Source organism: Herpailurus yagouaroundi, unplaced genomic scaffold (assembly GCF_014898765.1).
Source record: "Herpailurus yagouaroundi ecotype Mexico unplaced genomic scaffold, PumYag 419, whole genome shotgun sequence".
NCBI lineage: Eukaryota > Metazoa > Chordata > Mammalia > Carnivora > Felidae > Herpailurus > Herpailurus yagouaroundi.
Window position 1 is genome coordinate 79,134 of NW_024412636.1, and position 19,447 is coordinate 98,580.

At 44.9% G+C, this 19,447-nt stretch overlaps 1 protein-coding gene, 1 non-coding gene and 1 pseudogene across 2 annotated transcripts in view; all 3 read left to right on the forward strand.

Moving 5' to 3' along the window:
* Positions 1–16,541, forward strand: part of RAB7A (RAB7A, member RAS oncogene family) — a 72,244-nt gene extending 55,703 nt beyond the window's left edge. Inside the window, exons 4-6 of the mRNA XM_040463730.1 lie at positions 8,148–8,366; positions 9,955–10,083; positions 15,054–16,541. Coding sequence (XP_040319664.1) covers positions 8,148–8,366; positions 9,955–10,083; positions 15,054–15,149 — 444 coding nt within the window. The 3' untranslated portion in view covers positions 15,150–16,541. The remainder of the gene's footprint in view (positions 1–8,147; positions 8,367–9,954; positions 10,084–15,053) is intronic.
* LOC121022546 (U6 spliceosomal RNA) lies at positions 2,278–2,384 on the forward strand. Its single transcript, XR_005786993.1, has one exon. It is a non-coding gene; the product is annotated as a U6 spliceosomal RNA (small nuclear RNA).
* Positions 2,379–3,325, forward strand: LOC121022540 (ATP synthase subunit s, mitochondrial-like; annotated as a pseudogene).
* Positions 16,542–19,447: the final 2,906 nt, after the last annotated feature.

Sequence of the window (19,447 nt, forward strand, 5' to 3'; positions counted from 1 at the left end):
ATGGGCAGAGAGAGGGAGACACAGAATCCGAAGCAGGTTCCAGGCTCTGAGCTGTCAGCACAGAGCCCGACGCGGGGCTCAAACTCATGAACGATGAGATCATGACTTCAGCTGAAGTCAGACACTTAATAGACTGAGCCACCGAGGTGCCCCAGAGAACGTGTTCCTGAAAGGTTGAAAGGAAAAGCTGGCCCTCATGCTGTTGCAGGCAGCTTGAAAGACTAGAAGTAAATGAGAGTCATCATCTCTGGACAAAGGCATCATCAAGGTAGATCTTGAAGAATCCTCACATATTTTTCACGGGCTTTTAGCAACATGCAATAAGATGATCCGAATAAGAAAACAAGACAAGAACCAATGGAAAGTTCCCTGATCTTTCAGAGTGGTTTTTATATTTCAGAGAAATAAGACAATCTTAGATATCTGGAGAGAAGAAACTAAACAAGTGTGTAAGTTAATAGAATTTATAAAAGGAAAATACAATAACCAAAAGGTGGAAATCCGAGAATGTTTTTAGCAACAGATCAGTATGCTAGAAGAGAGCTGAAATGAAGAATGGTAGGAAAGAGAGGTACAAACAGGATTCAGTAGATAGGTCAAACTTCCTTTTAATCAATCTCAAAACAAAGATCAAAGATAATATTTGCTGAGAATTTGCTAGAACTGATGTGGCACCAATCCACAGATTGAGGAAGCCCAAACTCCAAGATGGATAAATAAAAAAGAAATCTCGATGAATCATAATGAAATTACAAAAAAAAAAAAAAAAAAAAACCACAGGGGCGCCTGGGTGGCTCTAGATTTTGGCTCAGGTCATGATCTCACCATTGTGAGATCGAGCCCCACATTGGGCTTCATGCTGAGCATGGAGCCTGCTAGGATTCTCTCCCTCCCTCTCCTGCCCCCCTCCCCTGCGTGCACTTGGTTGTTCTCTCTCTCCAAAAAAAAAAAAAAGACGAACTTGAAAGCATCCAGACAAAAAAGATGATCTTGAAAAGAAGCAAAAATGAGGCTGTTGACTCCAAACAGTAACCGTGGAGATCACCAGGCAGTGGAATATATTCTGAAAGAAACCTTGACCACAGTATTCTGTCTCTACTAAAAATACTAAGAATGAGGGGCGCCTGGGTGGCGCAGTCGGTTAAGCGTCCGACTTCGGCTCAGGTCACGATCTCGCGGTCCGTGAGTTCGAGCCCCGCGTCATGCTCTGGGCTGATGGCTCGGAGCCTGGAGCCTGTTTCCGATTCTGTGTCTCCCTCTCTCTCTGCCCCTCCCCTGTTCATGCTCTGTCTCTCTCTGTCCCAAAAATAAATAAAAACGTTGAAAAAAAAATTTAAAAAAAAAATACTAAGAATGAAAGCATATATCCTTAAGTTCCACGGTGAAAATTCTAAAAGATGTACTTCAGACAGAAGGAAAGTGATTTCATTTGGAAAGGTTAGGAAGAGGGGCGCCTGGGTGGCGCAGTCGGTTAAGCGTCCAACTTCAGCCAGGTTACGATCTCGCGGTCCGGGAGTTCGAGCCCCGCGTCGGGCTCTGGGCTGATGGCTCAGAGCCTGGAGCCTGTTTCCAATTCTGTGTCTCCCTCTCTCTCTGCCCCTCCCCTGTTCATGCTCTGTCTCTCTCTGTCCCAAAAATAAATAAACGTTGAAAAAAAAAAAAACTTAAAAAAAGAAAGGTTAGGAAGATAAATTGAGGTCAACTTTAATTGTATACATGTATTTATTGTTAGAATTATGACCATAATAGTAAGAGTATGTAACTTCTAAACTATCATAGAAAACCAGGATTGGACCTCTGTAATTTAATGTGTGGAGGAAGATTAGTGACTGCTGTGGGTTTTTTAAATTCTTTATATGGTTCAGGAAGAAGCTAGAAATCAGTCAGTAGTGAACATTAGATGGAATCAAGTATGCATGAAAAATTTAAAGGTAACTTACTCTGAATCCATAGCAATTTAAACTGTGATATTGTCAGAGACAGATCAAGGGAACAGAGAGCACACAAACAAGCCACCCCCAGCTGGACACTGAGTAGAGAGGTGGCTTCCAGAAGACTAGCAAAGTGGAGTTACACAGTAAATGGGACGGGCCAGTGGTTTTCCCTTTAAATGAGGAGGAGTAACCAAGAGGGAGGGTTCAAGACCTGAATGAAAAAAAATACAAAATGAAAACTTTAAAAGTAAAAAAAAAATTTTTTTAACCTTTGGTGTTTAAAAGAGAGAAAGCGAAAATCCTAAAGGATTGACAGTAAAACTACATTAAAGTAAACATTTGAGTGCTCGCTTCGGCAGCACATATACTAAAATTGGAACGATACAGAGAAGATTAGCATGGCCCCTGCGCAAGGATGACACGCAAATTCGTGAAGCGTTCCATATTTTTAAAAAGAAAGAAAGGAAAAAAAAAAGTAAACATTTGAATAATAAGACTCCCTAATGACAAAAACAAACCACAGACCAGAAGAAAATGTTAATAATGCATCATAGTATCCAGTCAACAGACAACCCACTGGATAACTGGACAAAAGACATCAGCAGGCAATTATGAGAAGAAGCCTTTAATTCCAGTGGCTTAACTGCAGGGAATTGCAAATTTAAAAAGGTGACAGGGCAGGCTGGACCACTGTAGGTGCAGGGAACACCTCCTCTTCCTTACACCCTCCGCTTCTCCGATGCTATCAAATGATGCCTTCGGGAAAAACTTGCCAGCAGTTGTGTGGCTTAAAGAAACTCCCGTGGTCCTGTGACTCCAGATACTTCTGGGCCTGGTTGAATAAAGTGGATGTCAACCCTGAAGGGACAGCATCCATGTGGCTACTGTGCGGTGGGGTCATTCTGCGCTGCCGTGGCCAGGAGAGTTGGCAGAAGGACTATAACGACCTCTCAGCAGGCTCCCTAGACATACAGGATTCAGGCAGTTGATGCACCGGCTCTTAAATCCTGAGCATCGGGTTTGGTCCCACGAAGCACTAATAGCATGCTAGAAACATAAGGTCATGCACGTGTCATTATATTGAGGATCACTGTTGAGACTTTGTAAACTTAAAAATTTACAACAAAGTGTGTTGGAAATGGAAACAATTCTGTGTGGGGCTGTCACAGACAAAGGCATCATTTCTCTGCATCACTTAAGTAAAACCCTCAAGTGTTTGCTGTTAAGTGATCTTCCTGGAGTAAGAGAAAAAGAAAACCTTGTCCAAGCCTTTAAGATAGTACTGCCTTCTCTGGAACTAAAATTAGATTTGAAGTAAAATTATAATATTCAGTGAGTGTTTTATTTCATATGGAAGCAGCCCAAGTGTCCATCCACAGATGAATAGACAAGACGCGTATACATACAATGGAATGTTACTCGCAATAAAAAAGGAATGAGATCTTGCCATTTGCAACACCATGGATGGGCCTATGCTAAGTGAAACAAATCAAAGACAAATACCATATTTCACTTGTCTGTGGAATCTGAAAAAAACAAATGAATAAACAAAAACAGACTCATAAATACACAGAACAAACCGGTGGCCACCAGAGGGGAGGGAGGGTGGGAAGTGGGAGAAACAGGTCAAGGTGAAGGAACAAACTTCTGGTTATAAAATAAGTAAATCATGGAGATGGGAAGAAAAGTGTCTTATTTCAATATAAAGTATTATCTGAAATTGTTAATAGTATAAATTAAAACATTAAAAAAATAATTAAAAAAAAATGGGGCGCCTGGGTGGCTCAGTCGGTTAAGCGTCCGACTTCAGCTCAGGCCATGATCTCACAGTCTGTGGGTTCAAGCCCCGCGTCGGGCTCTGTGCTGACAGCTCAGGGCCTGGAGCCTGCTTCGGATTCTGTGTCTCCCTCTTTCTCTTCCCCTCCCCTGTTCATGCTTGGTCTCTCTTTGTCTCAAAAATAAAAACATTAAAAAATAATAATAATTGAAATTGTTAATGGTAAACAGTAACAGATATTCTATTTACTGTCCATAGGACTAAAAGAATGTCATACTGTAACTTTTTTTTTTTAACTTATTCATTTTTGAGTGAGAGAGAACATGAGAGGGGGACAGGGAGAGAGAATCCTCAGCAGTCTTCATGCTGTCAGCTCAGAGTCCTACACAGAGCTTTGGGACTTGCTCTCAAACTGTGAGATCATGACCTGGGCTGAAACCAAGAGTTGGATGCTTAACCGACAGAGCCACCCAGGAGCCCCTTTACCATAACATTTTAAACAAGGAGTCCATCATGTAGAAAATAAATATTCAGACATATTATTAAAGTCACTGAGTTGCAAGTGAGAGTTTATATACATTTTAAGAAAAATGCAAACTAGATAGCCTTTTAATTCTAATATATTCCTCATTTTATATAGATCTCTCTTGATGTAGATAGAGTTCTTTAAAGTGATTCAGATGTACTACCCAGATATTCTTTATTGTATTTTTTTTTAATTTTTTTTTCAACATTTTTATTTATTTTTGGGACAGAGAGAGACAGAGCATGAACGGGGGAGGGGCAGAGAGAGAGGGAGACACAGAATCGGAAACAGGCTCCAGGCTCTGAGCCATCAGCCCAGAGCCTGACGCGGGGCTCGAACTCACGGACCACGAGATCGTGACCTGGCTGAAGTCGGACGCTTAACCGACTGCGCCACCCAGGTGCCCCTCTTTATTGTATTTTAACAGTAATTTGTTACATTGTAATTTAAAGTTAAAGCATGGGGCGACCCAGACTCGAGTCAGTTGAGTGTCTGACTTCAGCTCAGGTCATGATCTCACAGTTGGTGAGTTTGAGCCCTGCATCAGGCTCGCTGGTGTCAGTATAGAGCCTACTTCAGATCCTATGTTTTCCTTTGTCCCTTGCCCACATTGTGTGTCTGTCTGTCTCTCAAAAATAAACATTTTTAAAAATTTTAAGTTAATAAAGTGTGTTACTATAAATATGTACACATGAAGGGGCACCTGGGTGGCTCGTTCAGTTGAGCGTTCGACCCTTGGTTTCAGCTCAGGTCATGATCTCGCAGTTTGTGGGTTTGCAGAGCCTGCTTGAGATTCTGTCACTCTCCCTCTCTGTTCTTCCCTGCTTGCATGCACGTACATGTGGCTTTCTCTCCAAATAAATTTTTTTTTTTGAATGTGCAGACATGGAAAAAAAGGCTGACACAATCAAGTTTGGGCAGGAATATAGGGAAGCAGAATATTCTCAAGCTGTTGGTGGGATATTAGCTCTTCTTAATAGAGACTACCATTTTGCTTTCCATTGTTGAACATGCGCAATTCTCTGTCTAGGCAGGTAGCCTAGAGAAATTTACCTCTGGGCACAAGAAGAGACGCCTAGGAAAAATGCTCACTGCAGCTTTTTTGAAAAACTGCAAACAGTTCAGATGACCAGGGAATAAAGGATGTATATTAAGAAAGTGGAATGCTATATAACCATTAACTTTTGGAAAAGGGAAAAAAAAAGCAAATTGCAAAAAAAGATGTATAGGATAATACCATTTGTCTAAAAAGTTCTTCAGGAACCGTTTACTTCTGGGGAGGGAGGAAAGGGAATGCTGTGAGGAAGGGTTAACTCTGTTTCCTTTTAAAAAGGGGGATGGGGTAGGGGGCTGGGTGGCTCAGTTTAAACATCTGACTCTTGATTTCAGCTCAGGTCATGATTTCGAGGTTCATGAGTTTGAGCCCCATGTTGAGCTCTGCACTGATGGTGGTCCAAAGCCTGCTTTGGATTCTCTCTCTCTCTCTCTCTCTCTCTCTCTCTCTCTCTCTCTCTCTCCATCTCTCTGCCCCTCCCCTGCAGTCTCTCTCTCTCTCTCTCTCTCTCTCTCTCTCTCAAAATCAGTAAATAAACTTTGAAAAAATAAATAATTTTTTAAATGACTAAAATTTAAATAAAACTAGACAATAAAAAATAGTAAAAAAACTGACACGAAGGTGTCAGTGTTAATATTTGTCACATTCGAGTAGCAGGTAGTTATATGGGTGTGTTTTGAATGTAGAAAACAATATTTCGGTTAAAATACTAAAAAGTTTTAAAGACCACAGTTATAGGACTATACTTTTCTAGGTTTGAAGATAAATTAATTTTTGAAAGTTGCTAAGAATAACTGCCCAGCTTTTCAGCTTTTCTTTTTAACAACCCCTTACTTTGCCTTCTCGGTGTATTTGAGTTCCAAATACCCATTTGGTTCCACCCAAAAGTGGTAGAGTTCTTATGTAATTCTCCTGTTGGGATTCTGTCCTAAACAAGCACCTGAAATACAGAAGAGGCTCTGTATGTTAGCATTCATTACTGAGTTACAAGTACAGAAAATTGGCAGCCGGGGTGGTTTTTTTTTTGTTTTTTTTTTTTGGTTTTGCTTTTTTTAACAAGAATGAAGTTGTTCGCTGAGTTTGTTGGGCATCCATAAAGGTGTGAGTCTCTGTCAGAGAAAGTGCTGCAGTGTTTCACAGGGCAAGAGGAGTGACGTGTGGGGGAGGATTTCAGCTACATAAAACCCCACAGCACGGACACCTAGAGTAATGGTCTCGTGGGGCGGTGTGTGCCAAGTGTTTGGAGGACTCTTTTAGCTTTACTTACCCAGATGTTTACATAAGAACAATGTTACTTACTTCTCTAACAGTACTTTTTTTTTTTTTTGGTACAAGCCTAGATTTAAATTCTGGTTTTAAATCTTGTTTTCTTATTTTCTCTTTATAGGAATAGTTGTGTGTTTCTACTTTCCTTATTGTGTGACCAAGGTCTTGAGTCCCCCTTCGTCCCAGTCTCTCTTTTACGAGAAAGGGTTCATTTTTTCACTCAGAGGCACATTCAGTGTAGGATGTTGGGAAACCTGAAAAGCACAAAATCAGACCTCACCAACAGCCCCTCTGCTGGGGATCCAGTGACACTAGAGATCACGTCGTGTCTACATGTGTGTACTTAGCATGTTGTCTTGGGGGTGGGGCAGCATTTAGTCCTCTAACTCTGATGAGAGGCAGTTAGACTAATAGGCTTTGGGTTTGTTTCTACTGCCCTTCAGCCTCGCACCTAAGTCATCCTAACCAGGCATCCTACCCTCGTCTTGTATGGTGCTCTTCTTCCCTGAACTGGGAGCTCAATCTTTGTATGGCCTAGGGACACTTGACGTGTTGCCCAGGTGTTCCAGATCACCTGGAGTGAGGCAGGACTGGCTGCCTGAGAAGGGCTTCACAGAGGAGCTCAACCATCTTTCTGCAGAATCTGGTTCTGGAGATAAAACCATAGTGGTCCAATCCACACCCCATTTGGGTTCAAACCCTGGGCCTTTGGGGTGGTTGGCCGGTGATGTGGACGTAAAGCTGGTATGTATCTGGGTTGTAAGGATGGTCCAAGTTCTTGTGTTCTGAAGCTGAGCGGGTTCCCTGCCGACAGTGAATCCAGTAGTGGGGGGGAGACCCGTGTCAGCTGGAGGTAATAGTATGCTGCTTCTGACCCAGCCACTTTCTTAAACCTGGTGACTGGCTGGGGGGTGTGGGACCATTTCTCATAACACCTGTCATCTCTCCAGGCTGATCAGGGTGGCCTTGTTAGGAATCTAGGGCAGCGAGGGAATCCATTTTCGCTCTCAAACCTAGCAAGGCAATGAACGGCGTGAAGTTCTTTGAGCTGGTCAGTAGTACATGGTGTTCAGATTGAAAGCCGGCTTTCGCCTATGTTCTAGAGTATGTTCTTGTTGTCTGTCTTTCCCTTCATCTCTCTCTGTCAGGGGTTTTTGTTTGCTTTTTTTGTTTTTAAGTGAGTTATAGTATAAATAAAACATGCCCATTTTTTTAAGGTAAGCTTGATAGTAAAATGTGTAAATTTAAATATACAATTCAGTGAGTAATCACCTCCCTGTAATTCTGTCACCCCCAAAAAGTCCCCAGAGTACATAAACCTTAAGTTTACATCATGAATTTCACATAAATATCTGTTCGTGTGACTACCACCTGGATCAAGGTAAAGACATTTTCTAACAGAGTTTGGACTCAGTGTCACCCCTCACAGACACATGCACTCACACATGCTGTCTGTCAGGGCTCTTCTGGATACTCTGGTTCTGAAGTCACTTGTCTCTGAGTGTCTCCGTGATCCAGCTCATTTCCTCTGGTGTCCCCCACTCCTACAGCCGTGTTCCCCAAGGAATAATAATGTTTTGTCTCTCGCAGATCTGGGACACAGCAGGACAGGAACGGTTCCAGTCCCTTGGTGTGGCCTTCTACAGAGGCGCAGACTGCTGCGTTCTGGTATTTGACGTCACTGCCCCCAACACATTCAAAACCCTTGATAGCTGGAGAGATGAGTTTCTCATCCAGGCCAGTCCCCGGGATCCTGAAAACTTCCCCTTCGTGGTGTTGGGAAACAAGATTGACCTCGAAAACAGACAAGTAAGTGCCAAAGGTAGTGACAGTCGAAAATGTGGAGGCTTACGAATCTACCCTCATTTAGGTCATGGCTGCTGGGCCTTCTTTTAAAAGTAGCAGCTAAGTTTCCGATGGCTACTGTTTTTAGTTTTGATTAGTAAAAAGCCACGTGCCTTAAGGACCAATACCCAGTATATCTGTGTGTGTGTGTGTGTGTGTGTGTGTGTGTGTGTGTGTGTGTGTGCGCGCGCCCCATACTGGGGGAGAGGGGAGAGATAACTAGTTACCCATCCAGCCCTTGGAATAAAGCCTTGCTTCCTAACCGAGTAATGGCATACCAGTTTTGCTTTCTCTGTGGCAACACAGGGACAGTGAAAGTCTGCAGTGGTTTTCCCTTTGAGATTATGCCAGCAAAGTAGCAAGTCCATCACTTTTGGTCCCCATGAAATAATTGGACTTGAGGCTGGGTTGCAGTCTGCATTTTGGTCTTTTGGATTTAAAAGCAGACTTGCATTTAAAGCCTGGCTCATGCACTTTTAATTTGGGAATACTTCTTGGAGTCTGAACGTTGACTCCTGTAACAAGAATACTCTGGCATCAGGTGACGCTGCACCTGAAAGCCTGGCACCCAGGAAGAGCTTGCAAAATGGTGGCTTTCTATGGGCCCGTTGTTATTTTCCCCTCCTGTGAGAGGCACTGGCTTCCACGGTGCCTTGTGGTTTGGAGGGTTCTTTGCTACGCTCAGAATGGCTCTAGAAAGGTATATGTGGGAATGTGAACTACCTTTTGGCCAGCTGCCTTTGAGGACCAGGGCTCAGGAGACCTGGTTTAAATCCCCACGCTGCCCCTGACCGGCTGTGACTTTGGACCATTGCCTTTGCCTTCTGAGCCTCAGTTTTTCTTCTGCACTTGAAAGGAAGGGATTAGATTTTGTAATTCTGCTCTCCTGCACCTCGGGGGCCTGCCTGGATCTCCATGTCTGCAAAAGATTGCGCTTTGGGCTTTGAGTAAAATTGCTCTGGTTCACTTTCAAATAGCATTTCTCTTGGGAACATAGACTCTTAATTATAACTAGGTTTATTTCTGGCCATTGATCTCATTTTCTCCCTTTTCTAAGTGACAGTCCCCTCATGCCTGAAAATAGGCTAAGGCTCGGGGAAGGAATTGGGGTAGGAGAGGGTAGGGGTGCTGGTGAGAGCAGCAGGATTCTGTGACACAAGACTGTGACACAGGTGGTTTAATATGAGCAGTAATGGGTAAGGGACAGTGAACCTTAGAGACCAAGCTGCCAGGCATTTCCTGGGCTGGGACCTCTGAGGTCCTAGGAGAAATGATTCAATACTTCTAGGGCTAGCTGCTTACTCCTTTTAAGTGTAGCTAAGGGTCAGAAACTATGGATTATAGAATGGGCTTTGGGTTTGAGGTCTAGCTGTGTTATGCAGAGCCAGCAGGGTGACCTTGGACAGGTCTGCAGCTGTGTCCCTGCACACCCTCACCCCCCAGGTCTGCTCCCTCACCTGTGCTACCTATAGACTAGGGACCATGATCCTTCTAGAGAAGGTTGAGGCCGTGCTAGATTAGGAGCACACATACACCCTGCTTCCTCTTCCAGGTGGCCACAAAGCGGGCACAGGCCTGGTGCTACAGCAAAAACAACATTCCCTACTTCGAGACCAGTGCCAAGGAGGCCATCAACGTGGAGCAGGCGTTCCAGACGATTGCACGGAATGCACTTAAACAGGTGGGTCTCCAGCAGCTATCTGGCTCCCTCTGCTGACTGACCATCAACCCAGCCCCTGCCTGGCTTCCTTGTCCGTAATCTTCTTTCCTAGCTCTTTTGTCTGTGTAGCCAGAAAACCCCATGTGTTTATCTGGGAAGGTAATGAGGCATTTTGCTAAAGCTCCCAGAAATTCCACCTCTGTAGGACAGGGGCAGTGAAGACAGGCTGAGGGCCACCCTTACGGGTATGTGCTTATTCTCCCGCATGCTGTTAGGAGATCAGACCGCTAGGAGGCCCCTGGCCACATTGCTCCTTCCATTGGAGGAGAGCATCAATTGGAATTCAAATCCCAGGTTTGCTACGCATCATTAAATTTAGTGGTGGTGGTGGTGGTGGTGGTGGTGGTGGTGGTGGTGGTGGTGGTGGTGGTGTGTGTGTGTGTGTTTCATCTCTGAACTTCCATCCCCTCATAAGAGAATACTTGCTTTGCAGGATGGTTAAGATTGAATGAGATGGGGTCACTCCTGTCATCCTCATAAATGGTTATATTTGATCACCAGAAGGAAAGCTTACCCAGCAACTCGAGGAAATGTATTCCTTGAATGAGAATTTCTTTCTTAATGTTGTTTACTCAGCTGTTTCCAGAAAACAAACAGTTACTTCTTGTTGTTGGCATGTGGGAGTTGAAGTCTCTTTTGATTGAGTGGCTCCGTTAGGGCCAGTGAGTTAAGGGACATCGTGAGGCATCGTCCGTCATCTGTGATAGTCAGACTTAGGGGGGGAGTGAGTGTCAGAGGTGAGGCGCCTGCCAGAGGGTGCAGAGAACATTTGAGGAAGCACGTGGTGGCTGTGAGGGGCAAGGCAGGTTCTGCCAGCTCCAGGAAACCAGGTTTCTAGAATGCAGCAGTTCTCAGCAGGATGGGGCATCTGGACATGTGGGCAGGGAGGTAACTGGAATGGGTTGTTCCCATTCTGGAACAACTGGAGGCTGCACTGAGGGTTCCGTGATGAAAGGGGACGGTCTTGCCTGATGAAGAATTGATCGACCCAGAATGCCAGGATAGCCCCTGTTGAGAAACGTGGATAACAGGGTGCAGGCCTGAGGCCTAGGCCTCCCTCTCTTCTGCTTCCTCTAATCCACCTTCGCACCTAGGTCAATAATAGCCTGCTATGTTTTCCCTAATGTTCCTGATACTTGCATGCGAATCTAAACAGGTATGGGGAGTTGCCTTCAACCAGTTCCCTGTTGACTGGCATCACTGTCAGTTTTTCTCTCTGAATATTGCTGTCTCTGTAGCCTTATTATAATGCTTTTTTGTTCCTACATGCTAGCCTCTCAGGAGTAAGATTGTTAGATTGAAAGGTATGTGTGCTTTTAAAAGATGGTGCCAGGGACACCTGGGTGGCTCAGTCGGTTAAGCGTCTGATTCCTGGTTTCGGGTCAGGTCATGATCTCACGGTTTGTGAGTTCGAGCCCCGCATCGGGCTCTAAGCTGATAGCAGGAGGCCTGCTTGGGATTCTCTCTGCCCCTTCCCTGCTTGCACGTGCGTGCTCGCTCTCTCTCTCAAAATAAACTCTAAAAAATAATTTATAGTAAAAGATGCTGCCAGAACGTTTTCCTCGAAGGCAGCAGTGCTTCAGCCCTTTCTCTCACCTGCTGACCAGCGAGCAGTCGGCACCATCTGTAGGTCTGCTGCTGTGCCGCCGGTCTGGGGGTTCCCTGTCCTGTGGGCCACCGCTGTGCGGCACTGGAGCCTGGGCACCTGTCGCTGATCATGAGCACTCTGTGAACAGGAATTAACTTCACCTGCATCGCATGTGACTTTTCCACTTATGCTTTATCCCTGGGCCATAGGAAAAGAGTAATTTTTTAAGACAGGTATGTCATTTTAAATTTCTAGGTTTTCTATATCTAGCTTATGTGTTGCCTGATTCAACTGGAATTCATCCAGGCTTATAGGCGGAAATAGAGTCTCACCTTTCTCTTTAAGAGGGATAGCCAATTATTTCCAACATTAGTTGCAAATTGTTAAAAAACCACTTTCCCCAGTGGATTGAAGCATTACCTTTATGTAGGTGAATGTTCATGTATACTGGGATCTATTTCGGGTCTCTCCAGTCCATTTGGCAATTGTGCATTGGACCGTCTTGATTTGACTGCCTTTATAGTGTATCTGACCTCTGATAAGGCAAGTCTCCCCCGACCCCTCCAGTCTTGTTTGTATTTTTTCCTTGGCCATGTTGGTGCATTTTCCATTTAGGCTGAGAATTTTATTATAGTTCCACCTTTTTTCTCGCCCCCCCCCCCCCCCCCCCGCTCCCCGCACCCAAGTAGAAAACTTTATTGAGATTCTGACTGGGATTGTGCATTACAGCTATCTTATTAGTATGCTCTGGATGCCGTAACAAAATACTATAGACTAGGTGGCAAAAGAGCAGGCTTTTATCTTCTCTTGGTTCTGGAAGCCAGAGGTTTGTAATCACAGTGCCAGCAAATTCACTTTCTGCTAAGGACTCTGTCCCCCACTTGCTGACTGCTGTGTTCTCGGGTGCATGGCTTTTCCTACGTGATCACAGACAGCAAGACCTAGAGCAAGCAAGAGCCCCCTCTCTCTGGTGTCCCTTCCTTCAAGGACACACTAATCCTGTCCGATCAGGGCCCCAGCCTTATGGCCTCATTTAACCTTCATTTCTTATTCCTAATACTAGCACACTGGGGATTAGGATTTCAATGTAGGAATTCGGGGGAGACACAAAGATGCAGTCCATAACAGCTATTATTTTAGGTCGTGTGTGATATCCTTCAATAAAACCGTATCATTTTTCAGATCCTTTGCCTTTCATATTAAATACACTCCTGGTGGGAATGTAAAATAGTGCAGCCAGTATGGAAAACAGTCTGGCAGTTCTTCAAAAAAGTTACACATAAAGAGTTATCTTTTTTTTTTTTTTAAGTCTATTTATTTTTAAGAGAGAGCGTGGGCAAGCAGGGGAGGGGCAAAGAAAGAATCCCAGGTAGGCTCTGCACTGTCAGCATGGAGCCCAGTACGGGGCTCAAACTCAACGAACCATGAGATCATGACCTGAGCCGAAATCAAGAGTCAGACACTTAACCGACTGAGCCACCCAGGCACCCCAAGAGTTACCATTTGACTCCACTCCTACGTATATACTCAGGAAGAGTGAAAACATGTAAATCCAGAATAGCCCTAGTAGCCAAAAAGCAGAAACAAACAAATGTCCATCAAGTGAAGTGTCCAAAATAGGCGGATCTATTAAGACAAAGTAGATGGGGGCACATGGGTGGCTTAGTCAGTTTAGCATCCGACTTCAGCTCAGGTCATGATCTCACGGTTTGTGGGTTTGAGCCCCACATCGGGGTCACTGCTGTCAGCGCAGCCTGCTTCAGATCCTCTATCCCCGCATCTCTGCCCCTCTCCCGCTCATGCTTTCTCTCAAAAATAAATATATTTTAAAAAAAAAAATGTAGGGGCACCTTGGTGGCTCAGTCGGTTGGGCATCTGACTTCGGCTCAGGTCATGATCTCGTGGTTCATGGGTTCGAGCCCCGCGTCGGATTCTGTGCTGACAGCTCAGAGCCTAGAGTCTGCTTTGTGGATTCTGTCTCCCTCTCTTTCTGCCCCTGCCCAGCTCATACTCTGTCTGTCTCTCTCTCTCTCAAAAATAAATAAAACATTAAAAAAAAAAATTAAAAAAATGTAGATGAGTGGTTGCCAAGGCTTAGGGGTGTCTGATGGGGATGGGGAATGACTGCTAATGAGTGTAGGGTTTCCTTATGGGGTGAAGAAAATGTTCTGGAATTAGTGGTGATGGTTGCCCAACTTTGTGAATACACTAAAAAACCACTGAATTGTACACTCTGTATACCTCGGTAGACCTTTCACTTTTTTTAATGTGAATTCTTGGGGGGGTTTACTTTTATAGCTATTGTGAATAGTATAATTTTCCCTAGAAAACTTTGTTTTTAGTTTTTTTCCGTGTTGATTTTTGAGAGAGAGTGTGAGTGGGGGAGGGACAGAGAGAGAGGGAGACAGAATCCAAAGCCAGCACCACACTGTCAGCTCAGAGCCCAACAGGGGGCTCAAAACCACGAACTGTGAGATCATGACCTGAGCAGAAGTCAGACGCTCGACTGACTGAGCCACCCAGGCCCTCATTCCCTAGACAACTTTTAGCGACTAGAAACATTGCTTGCTTCATCTCCATATCCTAGAACAGTTGCTGGCACATAGGTGCTCAGTGTTTAAGTGACAGATTGTTTTCCTACACCAGGAAGCAGAAAACTGCTCCTCACTGGATACTTGTTAATTCAGCAGAAAGTCACACTAAACTGACCACAGTCCATCTGCTGTGACCTCGCAACCACAGTTGGTGATAAAATTCATCCATAGCTGGTTTCTGAGCACGCAGCACTTAGAGACAAAAACCCTCTTAACTTTGGAAGAAAAAGAAAATAGACCGTAAGTCCAGAAAAATGAATGTCAGATAGGGGCCTAGGGGAATGTTTTGGGACTGAGAGGGCAGCCAGCACTCCAGCCCCAGCCCCTTCCTGCCTTGTGGAAGGGCTAAGAGCTGCCAGGATCCAGCCCATGCTGAAGTCTGACTTCTGAAGTGTTGGCAATGATACGATACGGACCACTCAAAGCATCTGTGAGCTGGCTGTGGTCCCCAAGCCACCAGATTTCGATTATGATGGAGAGCATGAGTCAGCTCTGTCCTGAGTGCTCAGTGTCAATTGCTACCCTTCCTGCTGAATTTCTCTCTTCACCTTGTCCCAGAGTTATTGCAAAACCTGTCTTCCCCCCGTTTGGGCCTAGAGGGTTGAATGCCTTCCACCAGAGCCCTCCGTTCACTGCCAGGTCTGTCCTCTGGCCCCTGCCCACTGTGCCCAGTGGAAGAGGGCCAGAGCTGAGCTCAGAAACTCCCCATACCCTGAGTAACAGGCCTTTCTCTCTCTCTCCCTGCCCAGGAAACAGAGGTGGAGCTGTACAACGAATTCCCCGAACCCATCAAACTGGACAAGAACGACCGGGCCAAGGCCTCGGCGGAAAGCTGCAGTTGCTGAAGGGGCAGTGAGAGCAGAGCACAGAGTCCTTCACAAACAAAGAACACACTTAGGCCTTCCAACACAAGCCCCCTCTCCTCTTCCAAACAAAACATAAAGTCATCTCTCAAATCCAGCTGCCAAAAGAAACCCAACAAACATACTCACCCTTACACACACACACACACACACCCACACACACACACACACACACACACACACGCCCCTATACCTACACCTGACACAAGCAGACAGACTCCAGCCCAGGCCTGTGATGACTCCATCGGGGTCTGCCCACCCACCACATCAGCCCTCGTATGGCAGCCAGGACAGGCAAGCTGTAGAAATCGTTCTGGTGTGGAGTCGGCATCGGAAGCTTATTCTTTTTGTCCACTGGGGAGAGAGAACTGTTTACAGTTAATCTGTGTCTAATTAGTTATCTGATTTTTTTAACGGTCTTGTGGTCTTTTTACCCCCACCCCCACCCCTCCCTCCTGTGAAGGCTACCACTTGGGAAGGCTGGTGCCCCATGCTTCATTACAGGCTCACACCCAGTCTGATAAGGCTGAGTTTTGTATGTATCTGTTAATGCTTGTTACTTTTAACTAATCAGATCTTTTTACAGTATCCATTTATTATGTAATGCTTCTTAGAAAAGAATCTTATAGTACATGTTAATATATGCAACCAATTAAAAATGTATAAATTAGTGTAAGAAATTCTTGGATTATGTGTTTAAGTCCTGTAATGCAGGCGTGTAAGATGGAGGGTTGAACCCTGTCTGGATTGCAGAGTGTTAGCAACTCAGAATTCAGAAATCCAGCTAGAGGCAGTATTCTGTACAGTAGACACAAGAATTATGTACGCCTTTTATCAAAGACTTAAGAGCCAAAAAGCTTTTCATCTCTCCAGGGGGAAAACTGTCTAGTTCCCTTCTGTGTCTAAATTTTCCAAAAGGTTGATTTGCATAATACAGTGGTGCGTGCAATGGATAAATGGTTGTTTCAGAAATTAAAATTCTCATTTTTCCTCCCCTCCCTACTTCCACACTTCGATCCCCTATAGATCAGCATCCTACTGATAAGAGGGAAAGGAAAATCCTAACAGATCTGTCCTAGTGATTTTACCTTTGTTCTAGAAGGCGCTCCTTTCAGGGTTGTGGTATCCTTAGGTTAGCAAACCTTTTTCTCCTTTTCCCCACCGACTCCCAGTCTTGCCCATTATTAATTAACCTGTTTCTTTGGTATGGAACCCTGGCAGTTCTGCCCCCTCCCTAGGATCTGCCCCTGCATTGTAGCTTGCTTAACGGAGCACTTCCCCCTTTTCCAAAGGTCTACATTCTAGGGTGTGGGCCAAGTTCTTCTGTAAAGAGATGAACGTGATGCCAATAAAATGTAACAAGAACAAAGATCATCTGCCTTTGCCCTGTCTTTTTTCCTTCTTCTAGACCCTTGGCTCGGTAGAGACCATGTTAGCTAATCATAGCCAGTGCTTTATCAAGCTAAAGAGCCCTCCATAACTGGGCTCATGTGGTGCTCTGAGGCAGAAAGTCCTTGTCACATCCAGCTGTGCAGTACCTATCCCTAGTTTTGGGTTTTTTTTTTTTTTTTTTTTAATCACAGTGATGGGGCCTGGGGACTCTGAATGGAGAAGACGTTGTCCCTTTAGAGGAGCAGCTACCGAGTGTTGGTTGCCTGTGGACCATACACAGCCTGTGGGTATGACTATAACTTAGCCGTTGTGTTCTTTTTGTTCTGTGTTGTGGTTGGCATAGTTGCTGATACTTAGATACCACATAGTTCTGGATTTCTGATTTTTCGCAGGGGAGGAAGATGTGGCAGCAGGGGCCCCGTGTTCAACATTCTAGGTCACCAGCTGGAACTGAATAGATGCCACGTCAGAGGGTTGGCGTAGGTTTTGCTTCTAGAAGTGCCCCCGTTGACTAAGCTCTTGGATTCTCCTTTGCTACACGTTTCTACATTCCCACGTCTCAGGCTCCTCATTTGGTTCCTTCCCTCGCGCCTGCTGTTGGCTCCATTTGTGTGTTACAGATAGCATTCTCAGAAGCGCACAGCTACAACTCCACCTTGGCTGGTGCCGCGTGGCCTAGATCTTCTCTGGTTACGGACCCTGGGTGATGCACTCCTCTACAGACCAGGCTCCTGTTCAGCGATCTTGTTCTCTGGTCCTAACCTTAAATGTGACGTGGAGATTCACCTTGACCTCTCGTCGCAACCATTATTCTAAGATGGATAATCATCCTGGCCATTTACAGAAAGAAGGAATGGCTGACACTGAACTCTGCACTAGTACAGTATCTTTTTTCGTATTCCCACTTAGATTCCCCATAAGCATGTGCTTTTGAGCCAAACAAGTCGATTTGCTTCAACAAGCGGTAAGGATTTATTTTTGAGGAGGATGTGCGGGATGGAGTTTGTTTTCATTGATACTTAGGATTCTCTTCAGTAACACTCCTCGGGTTCATTTGAATGTGCTCTGCCTCCCAGTAAGAACGTGAATGGAGACGGATGCTGTTGCTGTGCTCACGCTCATCTCCGTTTGCTCTGACGGGGAGATGTTACTTTTGAGAAGAATGGGAATGCGTTTGTTGCACTAACACAGATTTGTTTAAGTAGTATGCCTTAGTTGGACCCAAAGTCACTGTGTGTCACGGTGTGATTGCTGGGTTTACTGGTGGTTTGCTCCAACAACCTATAAGGAGTCCCAGGCCGATTTTGTTGCGTTGACAGGAATTCTTATCCCAACTCCTCTTCAGGTTGAACCTAATTCCTCCCACTTCTCATTAAAAATATGCCTTTGAGATGAATGTGTGTTGCATTGCTTATGTTCGTGTTAGTTGATACTAACTAGGTAATGAGTTTTTGCCTTTAGGAAGAATGCCTGAGACCGAGCTCATTTGAACTAATAATGATGCTTCTCAATAGCACTAATTAGATTCGTGCTAATTCACTCTACCTCCCAGTAAGAATGTGCCAAAGAGATGAATGCATGGAGCGCACTTCTTGTGTCCATCTTGGTTTAGACTAACTTGCAGTTAGGAGTTACATAAATCAAATGAATCAGACTGAGTGTGCTTACACTAATTAGACTCCTCTTAATTGGCTCAGACTCTCAGACCTGGCTCTTGACGTGAATTTATATTGCTGAGTTTTCCTTCATTTGTTTCACTAATCCTGACCCAGACCCTGATGCTCAGCCAGACATACTCTCAAGACCCATGATTTGGGGGCGCCTGGGTGGCTCAGTTGGTTAAGTGTCCGACTTCAGCTCAGGTCATGATCTCAAGGTTCATGGGTTTGAGCCCCACGTTGGGCTCTGTGCTGACAGCTCAGAGACTCGAGCCTGCTTCGGATTCTGTCTCTCTCCTCTCCCCCCCCCCCCCCCCCCACCGCCTCTCCCTTGTTTGTACACACGCACTCTCTCTCTCTCTCTCTCTCAAAAATAAACTCAAAAAACATAAATAGGGGCGCCTGGGTGGCTCAGTCAGTTTAGCATGCAGCTTTGGCTCAGGTCATGATCTCATGGTTTGTGAGTTCGAGCTTCATGTCGGGCTCTGTGCTGACAGCTCAGAGCCTGGAGCCTGCTTTGGGTTCTGTGTCTCTGTCTCTCTCTGCCCCTCCCCCACTGTGTTCAGTCTCAATCAAAAATAAATAAAATGTAAAAAAATAAAAAATAAAGACCCATGATTTTGCCCCCAGTCTGATCTTGAACATGAACTTGATGCTGAACCTCTTAACCTTCACTATGACCTTGATGATCTTCCTGGCTTTGAAATGACCTTGAAACTCATTCTGACCATGTTTCACCCTTTGAACCTGACCTGATACTGCCCTGATTCTGACCATGTCTCATCCTGATTATAAGTTGACTCCGTTCTTTACCTCAAACTGGACCTTTTCTGTGAACCCAACCTTGACCCGCCCTGGCTATAAAGTGATCTTGGACTTGGTTTAATGCTAGAACCTTCCCTCGATCCTAACCCTGATCCAGTCTCTCACCCTTTGGATATCATGTTTCTCTTGAATTACCTTCATTTTGAGCTTGACCCTAAACATCACATTTAATACTCATTACAACTTTGGAATGAACTTGAACTTCAAAATTGACCTTCAGCCTGATGCTAGCGTGCTAATTAACCAAGATCAATGCTGAACTTACCCTTGAATTTAATCATGAAATGACCATGAAGTTAACCCTTGTCCCAGCCCTGATCATCCTCCATCTCACAGAGTCCCTGGTTTTAACCAAGAACCACTTGATCCGGACCTTGTCCTTCTTACACTAATGATCCTGACTAT